The sequence below is a fragment of the Triturus cristatus genome, chromosome 5_2 (assembly GCF_964204655.1).
Source record: "Triturus cristatus chromosome 5_2, aTriCri1.1, whole genome shotgun sequence".
Lineage (NCBI taxonomy): Eukaryota > Metazoa > Chordata > Amphibia > Caudata > Salamandridae > Triturus > Triturus cristatus.
The window spans coordinates 773,006,128-773,017,374 of record NC_140588.1 but is presented as its reverse complement, the minus strand read 5'-3'; the positions used below and the strand labels follow the sequence as shown (position 1 = coordinate 773,017,374).

At 44.8% G+C, this 11,247-nt stretch overlaps 1 protein-coding gene across 1 annotated transcript in view; it reads left to right on the top strand.

Annotated features, from left to right (window-relative positions):
• Positions 1–1,952: 1,952 nt before the first annotated feature.
• KLHL13 (kelch like family member 13) overlaps positions 1,953–11,247 on the top strand; it is a 448,657-nt gene continuing 439,362 nt past the window's right edge. The window contains exon 1 of the mRNA XM_085607880.1: positions 1,953–2,162. Coding sequence (XP_085464006.1) covers positions 2,104–2,162 — 59 coding nt within the window. The 5' untranslated portion in view covers positions 1,953–2,103. The remainder of the gene's footprint in view (positions 2,163–11,247) is intronic.

Genomic DNA, 11,247 nt, shown 5'->3' with positions numbered 1-11,247 from the left:
GTACTTCATTTATGGGAGAACGATATGGTATGGGAAACAGGTCTGGCACTTATGAGATGTATGAAGTGGGACTTGGCTTTGATTATGGGTCAGTGGGCTGGTTGTGCAATTGTCTGGGCAGAATTTGTTCCTCGCAGGGTTTGGAGAGGGGTGGTTAACCCGGGTGCAGTGGACAAGGCCTGGCGTAAGCTGAATACGGAAATGGTGAGATTTTGTCGGCAGTCGGGGATTTGCAGGGTTGCGCACAAAGATATTAGGTATGACACGCCGGAGTTTTTCAGAGATGATGGGGTCCATCTATCCCGGCTGGGTATGGACTTGTACTTATTGGAATTGAGGGAAGTGTTGGCCAGATTGCTGGGCGTCCATAGACGTTGAAAGGGGGGTGGTTGTTGGGGGGGGCAGAAAAAGGGGGAGGCGGCGTCTTCGCCTACCCACCCGCCTTTTCCTGGGTGGCGGGGTGGTTGACAGTAGGCCGGGATTGGCTGTAGTTTTTTGTTATATGTTGGTAGTTTGTGAGCAGGGAAAGGGTAACCAGGTAGGATAAGTTTAGATTAGAGGTTGGTTAGTTACAGTAGCACAAAGGCAGGTAGGGATTAGGGTCAGGGGAGTTTAGGATTTGTAAATGCTAGATTGTGTAGGATTGTGTAATATTATTGTTATGGAATGTTATGTTGTATTTTGTGGGGTGGGGGATCTGATGTAGGGATCGTAGGGGTGGGGGGGAACAAGGGGTCAGGAAATTCATGTATTGTGAGGTTTTAGTTTTGGAAGGCAGTTGCCAAGGTGATGAAATTGTGATATGCACCTGTTTCAATAAAGCGGCCTTTTACACACACAGAAAACTGGACTCGTGTTGGCTTGCCCCCTCCCTACCTGGTGGCTGGGAGCGCTGTTTTAGTGAGGCTTTTTGTCCACGCCCTACCTACACAGTTCTGGGGTTGTTTGGGGGGCGCTTTTTTCTTATTTTTTTATTTATGATCTTGGGGGGTTTTTGTTGGCAGCGTTTGTTGGAACAGGTACATGGGGTTTTGGATAAGTTGTATTTGTCGCTTGGAACAGGTGCAGGCGGGGTGGTTGACAGTTGGCCGGGATTGGCTGTAGTTTTTTGTTATATGTTGGTAGTTTGTGAGTAGGAGCAGGGAAAGGGTAACCAGGTAGGATAAGTTTAGATTAGTGGTTGGTTAGTTACAGTAGCACAAAGGCAGGTAGGGATTAGGGTCAGGGGAGGTTAGGATTTGTAAATGCTAGATTGTGTAGGATTGTGTAATATTATTGTTATGGAATGTTATGTTGTATTTTGTGGGGTGGGGGATCTGATGTGTGGATCATAGGGGCGGGGGGGGGGGGGAACAAGGGGTCAGGATATTCATGTATAGTGAGGTTTTAGTTTTGGAAGGCAGTTGCCAAGGTGATGAAATTGTGATATGCACCTGTTTCAATAAAGCGGCCTTTTACACACACAGAAAACTGGTCTCCCGTTGGCTTGCCCCCTCCCTCCCTCCCAATGTCCCACGTAAGCATACTGCATATTGCACGCTAAACAAACGGAAAAGCTGCCACATCCGAGTAAGAAAAAGTACTTTAAAGTACTACAATCTGGACCTAGACATTTTGAGTTAAATGAAAGCATAACACATTAAAGAGGAGAACATAGCTCAATATGCAGCATGAATGTCAGTTCCTCCTCTATCATAGCTCGTTTTCTGCCTCCATTATACCTTGTGAACCCGCTGCCTTATTATATTCACGTCTCTAACCTCTCAATCCGCAGCTAGTCTTTATTTTCATCCCTCTTTTCCAAATAAACTACTTTTGTGTCTTCTGTCATGCCAATCGTTATTTCTACCAAACGGGACCAATGGACATCCAGGCTAGACTGAGGCCGTCTTCCAATCGGAGGTTAGCTGCCACAAGAGGGGCCGGCTCAATCTTAGAAGTTGCGCATGTGCGAGTCTGCCGATGACGTCTGTGAGCACGTGACTTGCCGAGGCTGGCCCGCTTCCTGTGATGGGTTCTGAAGTCTGCTCTAGGGAGCGTCCCGGCGGGCTTTAGCGCTTGCCGTTTCTTGTGGCGCTACGGGCGGGGCGAGCGAACCCGGGCATGGACCACCCCGCCCAGCACAGAGGGGGGGAGCTGATGTCTGCGCTATTACTTGACAGGTACGTGCGCCCCTGTGCCTTGGAAGATCCCGCCCACAGTACGGAGAAGAACCTCATTGCTGAGCGCTTAACTTTGTACGTCCCAGGACCCGGAACCTGGGAGATTCTTAGCAGGTGTAAACACAGCGGACGCTTCTGGACCTAGTTAAACATCTCTCCCAGTGTGTTGCAGCTTATGTAGTTCAACTAATCCCCGCGTTTCCTGTAGAAGAGCACCCTTATAGCTGTAGCGACCATAATTTGGAAAGACTGACAATCCTGTTTTTATCCTTTATTTTTTTTTGATTAAATGCATTGACGCTTTTTTTCCTGAACTCTACTATGTTTCCTCCAGGTCAAGTATGCTAAGGACACGTTTAAGTAGTTCAAGCATTGTTGTGTCAGGGAAACTTCTTAAAACATAAACAATTAAAGAGAGCCCTGATGCATCTACCTACGGAAAAGGAGTAGTACCTGTACGCAGTCTGCCCCAGCTGGTAAAGTCCCTGGTCCTCCTACCGTGGTCGGGGCTCGGAGGGCACTGGTACACGACTATCTCCTGGTTCCCATGTGAATTTGATGTGTTTAGTCCCTTGAATATCGTAAGCATATAATGCTGACGTTAGTCCCGGTGGGTAGGGGTCGCGCACTCGCTGCTGGACTGATAGTTTCGGAAACCCAAGGAGGTATCCAGAGTTCACACACTGGTGCCCCTGAGATGTCCAAGTGATCAAACAGTAACACCCACCCCACCCACGTCTGCAGGCTCATTGTTCCGGCAGTCATGGGAGTTCGTGTTAATTTCGGATGAGCGTGATTCAGTTTAGAGAGGAGTTTCTTATTGGCAGCACTTTAACACACTCGTGCTTCCACAGCTGTCAGACCCACGTCTACACTCTCCACAGCTCATTTGCCCGGCGGTGTTTATAAATAGAACTTAGTTCATTCTGCCGCCTGCCCCTGAAATGTCAGCCTATGAAGTTGGAAAAAGTGTTTATCTAACCCACATCATTTGTTAGTCTGTCGAATGGTTGGAATATGAAAGTTGCTGCCTTCACATAAGCCACGAAGGTCTAATTATGTAGGTTGTTTTTTGAGGTATGCTACGTAGTGTAATGTATTTAGCGGCCCACTAAGTATTTTATGTGGTACATACATTTTTTTTAATGTATGGGAATACTTGCTACTTCTTTTTGTCGCTCCTCAACATCCTAAAATACCTTTCATCTAAAGTGGCAACATGCTCCGTGGGATGAATAGTACAGCATTAACTATTTTGCTGTAACTAAGCCCAGTTCTACTTAATTTAAACTAACCTAAACCAGACATTAAAAGGAAACCGTAGAAGACGTTCCAAGCCCACTTCCAAGGGAGGTGTCTGCATGATATTTGTTTTGCAACTCGTTATGTTATGTTATATAGTACTTATAACGCGCACTAATACTTAAAAAGTGTCCTGGCGCGAATGCTGCTTGCAGAACCTTGAGGAGGAAACATTAGAGTGCCCCAGAGAAAAGAAAAGATTTCAGTTGCTTTTTAAAAAGCCTAAGGTCTTGGATGACGCGCAGCTTCAAAGGTAAGGCATTCCAGGCCATGGCTGTTTTCACTGAGAAAGATTGGCCACCCAGACGGGCCCTATGGAAGCGTGATACCGTCACTAGGCGCAAGGTGGCGGAGCGCAACAGTCTGTTTTACCGCTTTTGGATGTAGAGAGGACCCGTATGATGCAGAGCCCGGTGGGCCAAAATCAGGGATTTGAATTTTACTCTTTGGAGGACTGGCAGCCAGTGTAAGTCACAAAGATGTTTTTTGACGCTCGACCGTCCTGAGATGTTAAACAGGAGTCTAGCCGCGGCATTCTGAATAGTCTGTAATTTGTTAATTAGGTATCTTGGGGTACCCAAATACAGAGCGTTGGCGTAGTCAAGCCGAGAGTGGAGTTCTGCGAAGGTGTCCCGGGGCTGCTCCAATGTTATATACCAGAGGATTATGCAGACAAATTGGCTAGTGTTTACTGTTACAAAGGAGTGCCTCCCGCTCCTCCCTACAGTAGCCCACTTGGAGCTCATTTTCGTACATGCCCATAGAATACACGTTTTCCTTTTACAAATTGAAGCAGGAACGCAAATGCTGCTAGTTTACGGTCGGTCTGCTTTAATTTTATATACCGCAAAACGTCCTTATGTATTTGCGTTTGAAAGATGGTAACTCTATGCTGATGGAACATCAGCTGGAAGAAAGGGAGGGATCACACACATAAATGCAGAAGTGTAGTAATAGGCCTTCTTTTATACTTTTTTTACTCTTCGACACCAAATATTTACTCTGCACACAACACAACATGGCCTTGAGATTGGCTCCGCATGTACCTATTTTAACCAAGTGGTCGAATGTTTGAACCCTGACACGTCACTCTGCCTTTCACCCTTACGATTTTAATAAAGAGAGTCATGGAGTTGGAGGACGGTACCGTGGTGGTCTTATCAAGAAAATATTTGGTTCTAAGCATGCGCTTTACAATTCGACTGTTGTGTTCACCAGGGTGTTTAGGTCAAAGTGTAGTTTTTTTGGGTAAAGATGATATGTAGTTGCTTTTCTAGATATAAGAAAAGCCCAACAATTCACGCACAGCCACCCCCTTCTTTATGGGGATGAGCTACTCTTTCACGTCTGCGTACACTGAGCCGTGAGATATTTTCAATGCTGACCTTATTTGCTTAGTATTATAGCAGTTTTATAATTTGCGTTTCTATTCCTGTGAAAAGTTCTTTAAAGTACATTTTATTTGGTTACTTTTTTGCCAGGCTGTGCTGTCTGTCTATTACTCGTGTGTCTTTCTTTTCTCCAAAGAAGCTTTACTTGGACGCATTGTTTTGTTTGGGACATAGTTTTATTAAATATCAGCATGTACATGAATGCTTTTATTCCAAATTCCTAGTCACTCGTCTCTATTTTACTATAATAAACATGCTTCAATGAGAATAAGTAATTGGATGTCAATTCGTGTTGGGTAGCATACCATATCAGGACACTGGATGTGCAGATAAAGCCACATTTTTTATTGGAAATAATTTTGTCCATATTTGCAACTTTCATATTGTATTAGCATTTCATTATGGATCGGGACATTTTTAATAAAATGAAAGCATAACTCATTAAAGGGGGAACATAGCCTTGCTCTATCTGCAGCATCAATATTAGGTCCTCCTCTCTTATAGCTCTTTTTCAGCCTCCCCTATTCTTTGTCAACCCGCTGCCTTATATTTGCGTCTCTAACCTCTCAATCCTCAACCATTCTTTATTGTCAATCTCACAGTCTCTCCTGACCCCTTTCCAAATCAACTACTTTTTTGTCTTCAGTCATGCCAATCGTTATTTCTACCAAACAGAGCCAGTGGACATCCAGGCTCGACTGGGACTATCTTCCAGTCAGAGGGCTGCTTCCACATGAGGGGCCGGGTCAAAAGTTGCGCATGTGCGAGTCTGTCGATTACGTCCATGGACTCCTTACTGTCTGTTTGGCTGGAAGGTCCAATTGAATCTTCAGAAACTGGTGGAATACTTTTTTACACGTAGAAGGAGCTTTTGAGAGAATAATCTGTCACCGGCAATAGAGTTTGATTTTGGTTTAGAGTATACATCTAAGTAAACCATTCTAATGTGAGCTGTGCCATATGTGTGTATTTATATGTATAAACCTGTGTATATGTATGTATGTTAGAGAAGCACACGCCTGCCTCAATAGATAAGGTGAAAATCCCATTTTTGTATTCAAACTTTATTCTGAGGTGAAGTTGCCATCAAAACTTAAGCTTTGAGCTTGCCAAATTTAGTGCAGTTCGATGAAAACTAATTATCTAATCTTTGCCAAATGGCACGGAAATTGCCATAGCTACTTGTTACTGAGAAGATTAAAGTGCACATGCGCTTGTATGATATGTGTAAATGTTCTTGACCAACGGAAAATTCTTTGTGGGCAACAGAAGTTGAGGAAATTGCAGTTACTGCATATGCGATTAAGTGCATACTTATGTGGTATTTGTATAGCATAGGCCTAGCCCACTTTATGGGCTCAAAGGTAAGCATACATTCAACAACTGGTAGGAAATTTAACTGGTTATTGGACTGTTACTGCATCTGGATGTAGTGTTCTTTGAAGAGGTGAGTTTTCAATTCTCTTAAATTAGAGCAGTGTTGGAGCGGTCCTTATGAATAAAAGGATGTTGTTTTAGACACTAGGTGCGTAGATGGAAAAGATCTGCTGCCCTGCATTTTTTTACAGTTGTTTGGGCCATATTACAAGTATAGGTGCTATTTCTTACACCTGGTGAATAACAATGCAACAGTACAACAGGTTCCATTATTTATAGGGTGTGAAAAATAGTCAGTGCATGTGGATCGCTGGATTTCATTCTGATGAAAGACTTCAAAATGTAACGAGTGTGTGGTGATGCGCTGCTGCTGGTTCCCGACTCTCTGGCCTGAGGCTGTGCTGTGCCGTGCCCAAGTGAGGAGTCTGCGCGGGCTGTGCGCAGTTTGCTTTCCCCTCCAATCTAAAAAGGCCGGCGCAGTGTTCGCTGACCCTACGGCAGTGGAAGGTGAACGCTTGGAAGGTCACACTCCCTACCGCAGCCAGCACGTTCAGCCCCGGCCCCCCGGCTGATGCCAGGAGCGCTCCCTGAGCCTGCACTTGAGGCTGCAGAGGGTGGGTGAGGGGATCCCTGCCTGAGACAGTCCACCGGAGTAGAGACATGCCCAGCACTCCGTGCCAGGAGAGATCCCCTTAGCGAGGCCCTGGACGGGCAAGGACAGCACGTCAGCAGAGACGACGCTGCGTGCCAGCGTGGAGCCGCCGTTGGTTGCACCAGAGAACGCCGCTGGTAATGGAATTCCTGTGAAGCTGATAAACCGGACCACCAAAAGAGCACAGCCACTGCCCTGCATGGACCCGGGCAGCCGCCTGGTGCTTTTCAGAGGTCTGTGGACCCAGTGAGGCCCTCCCCCTTTGCTTTGGGTGCACTTGTTGATTAGAAGTGTGGGGAGCGTCCTCGACGGAGGACCCTAGCTGTGTCAGTTGAGTTGTCTGGTGACCTTGTGAGTAACCAGACTAGCTGTAGTGGGCATGAAGAAGCTTGCGTGCCCTACAGTTGGCCCAAGAGTACCGTATTAACCATATGAGAAACACAATCGCTTCTGGGCCCTACGTTGGGAGCTTTAACAACCATATAAAATGTAATAGGAGTGCAGGTCTGCTGCACCCTATGCTCTCATTCCCCCCCCCCCCCCCCCCCCCCCCAGTATTTTATATAGCACAAACTTGACTCGAAGGTATCTGGGCACTTTACATGAGCACCAGTTGCTAACAGAAGGACACATTCATTTTTTGTTAGGCACGGGGAGATTACGTTTTTTGCCTAGAATTACAGGATGTTGAGCGTCCCTGCCAAGGTCACATCCTCTCCCCAGTGGTGATTATGGTGATATGCTGGTAATTCTTGTGTTATGCCTCAATCAAACTGCTTCATATTCCTGCCTGATGTGATGTGTTGCTTTATGCCTTACAGTATCAGGATACCGATTAGCATTCCAGGAAGTTGCCTTATATGTGCAGTGATGGTGGTTTTATAAAGTGTGCAACTATAAGTATTTACTTGATTGCGCTAACCTGTGATGTTATGACAGTTGCCTGGTTGGCAAAGTGATTTGTGTATTTGTGGTCTGATGTGCTTTATGTATAATCAAAGGCAATTTTTATATAACTTTGTATAGAGTCTCTTTTTGTGGGTTGCCTAGTGTGTGGTGGGCAAACGCTTTACACATTGCCTCTGGAATAAGCCTGACTGCTCTGCCATTCTACCAAGGAGGTGAGCAGTGGTTATCTTGTATGTGTAACTCCCTTACCCTGACTAGAGTGGTGGGTTCTTTCTGGATTAGGTGTATAACCTAGCCAACCAGAAACCCCATTTCTAACAGAAGCATAAAAAAGACATTGGCAAAGCTAGTAGTGTTTGCCTTTTTGGCTTTTCCGACACAGGCCTATTGGCTTTACCAACACTGTTCCACACCAAAAAAAACATTAAAAAATGCATTTCCTTTTATGGTTCTGCCAATAACATCCCCCTGCATTGTACAGGGACATGTTTCCCTGCCCTTAGTGACTTACGGCATTTGTATCTGGTATCCTGACTTAGAATTTTGGCCCCGTCATAATGATAATCTACCATGTATGCCGAATCCTAGGCCTCTCGTTGATGATTCGAGGTTCAAACATATTCTGTGACCTGGAGAGATGCCACAAGCACACTTTCATATTGAAAAGAAGACTGTGGTCTCTGTTCTGGTGTTGCACATAAAGCGGTAGTAGCAGTATGCCTGCTGTGCCTTGTGATTGGTAGTGTGACAAGACCTTTTTATTGAATTTAGAGTATGGCTTACTGCGCCTTTCCTGTACAGTTCTGCTTTTACATGAATGCCCAGAACTGTGTGCTGACATTCTGTGTTTGTCAAATGCATGTGTAGGTGCGTGTAGTAGTAGTAGTAGTGCAGGTAGGGCTCTGGGTAATGAAGCCAGTGGGATCAATTTTGGATGCCCCTGTTTAACATGGCACAAGTTGGAGATGAGACCAGTTTCCCCTGACAGTGGAAGTGTATTTGCGCATTCCTGTGACAAGAGGGTAGGTAATCAGACAATGAAGTGAGGGGCATAGCAACAGGACTACCAGTAGAAATTCCATTAGGATTTTGTTAACAGGGGGCTGCTGTTTAGCTCTTAATGAGCACTGCCATTTGGTAGATGGTATGCGTTAAGGGTGGGACTGTGTCTTCTGTAGTTAAAGGTGAGGGAGTTACTGAGTAATGCTTTGCCTTTTGCCTATTTATGATTACTGCTTCAGAGAGGCCAATGACAGCCAGGTGCAGAAACCTAAGACTTGATTGTGCTCATATTTGGATGCTATAGTTTGGAGACAGCTCCAGTGCAACCTGCTTTGAGAAACCTCACTTCAAACAAAAGCTGTATCTGGTGAGCATTCTGAGAAAGACAACACAGCAAACCCATTATGACATTTATGGCAATGGGTTCCTTATTCCCTTTCTAAAGAGTGTGTATGAAAGTGGAATCCAAATCATTCTACTTCCTTCCAGTTCCAAGTTCTTCATGACCAGAGAAGGGAGTGCTTCACAGAGTTCTTGTTGACTGCTGTGTGACCAGGATTGGTGTCTGCTGACAACCAGTCTCCTATAGGTGAGGCGCACCCTTTGAAGTCTGTACTTTCTGCTGGAGGAGTTAAGAGTCTGAAGAGTGCCTAGAAGCCTTTCTGCCTGCTGAAAAGCAAAGGGTCTATCTGGTTTTGTAGGAGGAGAGACTGTCCAAGAAGACTAGACCAGCATGCCCCTGATCTGAGGAAAAGCAACAGAAAGCGGATCAGGGGCGAAGCCAGAAGAAACCTGTGCTGCAGAGGGTCTCCTGGTTTATTCTCCCCTTTTGTCGAGAACCACAAAAGTCTATTTGCTTTAACTGATCTCTTGGTTGGAGCAGAAAACTGCCTCCGTCTACTGATCAGCCTTGTTGGGTCAGCAGCTTTCTTTGTGCTTCCACCATAATTGCTGGGGGATGTATTCAGCTAGGCTCACCTAGGTGGAAGAAAGCAGGTTAGGTGAACAACACTGAGGGCACAGGGGTGGGATTTGAGGGTGGAAAATACCACATGAGGGCGAAAACAAGAAAGCACATGCACTTCCATGGATTGTTGAAAGCAATTGTTGAATGTGAGCAGTGAAAGGAAACAAGACCTCTAGTTGAAAGTATGGTTGAGAAACTATGCTCTAGTAAAGGCTTTAAGTGCAAGAAGAGGAAGGAAAGCCGTTGAATAAGAAGCGAGCATATGAGATTGACTAGAAAGCCTACCAGTGATGAGCAATGGGCTGACCCCAAGCCCACTGAAAGTACTGATATAAAGCATCCCCTGCCTTTCATGCACAACTTGGCTTTCCTCTGGTACCTATCACCCAATGGTCCTCTGATACAAATCTTTGTTTCTATGTCATCTTCATTCAACAGTGCTGTCTGCTGGTTATTTTATGCATACTGATTGCGTTCACTCATGCAACGTTTCTTGGTGCTATACAGGACAGTAAGTGAACTGTCAGCTTTGATGTGTTGGACTGCGTGCATGCCCTACCCAATCTGTTGTCTTTGTGAATACTTGTTGGGCTTTGAGAATGGCATTTAAACACTTTAGTTCCTATATTCATTCGTTGACCGTGTGACGAATTTGTTTTACAACTTTATAAAATAAAGGAATATGTGTAATCAATTTTATTACACTATGGGCCAGTAAACAGGTCTGCTTGAATTCAAATGTTGCTTTCCGGTTGTTGGAATCACAAATTTAATGCAACAGTGGTGTTTTGCAACATGTTCCATCTCGTTTCTCTTCTAGAATTTCTTTTGAGTTTCTAATTATGAGTGACTGCCGCAGAATTGACTGTAATGATTGCTCTGTATTATAAATGTTTGAAGGCTGCACCTTCCCTGCAAATTCCTGTCAAGCATGGTTGGGAATTTATAAGTCTACTTGCCCCATTCTACTTACAAAGTGACACGCCCCTTTATTTTGCAACTCTGAAAAATGTGCATATGAATAAGTTGATAGTGGATTTGTTGCTAAAGAGCAAAGAGCAACTCCACATAGCCTGAAATATTTACTTTTCTTGCTGACAATCTTAAGGAAAATATATATGTTTTAATGCTTTGTTAAAGTACCGTATTTTCCTCGGTTCACTTTTCATCTCTCCATTCTTGTCCCTCCCGTCTATTTCTGTATTCATTCTACCTCTTTATTCCTGTCTCCTTCCAATATGACTTTCTTGCAGTTATTCTCTCTCTTTTTAGGTCTCACCTATCGCTTTGCGAGGCATGCAGTATATACTGTAGTGTGGAAGTTTCGTGGAAGCTCTGCCCACTCTCTGCCCATTGGCTTTTGTCTCAAATGCTGCCTTCCTATTGGTTTGAGGCTTGTTAGCCCCTCCTCATTTATCATTTGTATCCTTCCACGGCTATTGGTCCCTTTACTCCTGACACTATTTTCTTTTAGGTCTCGCCTAG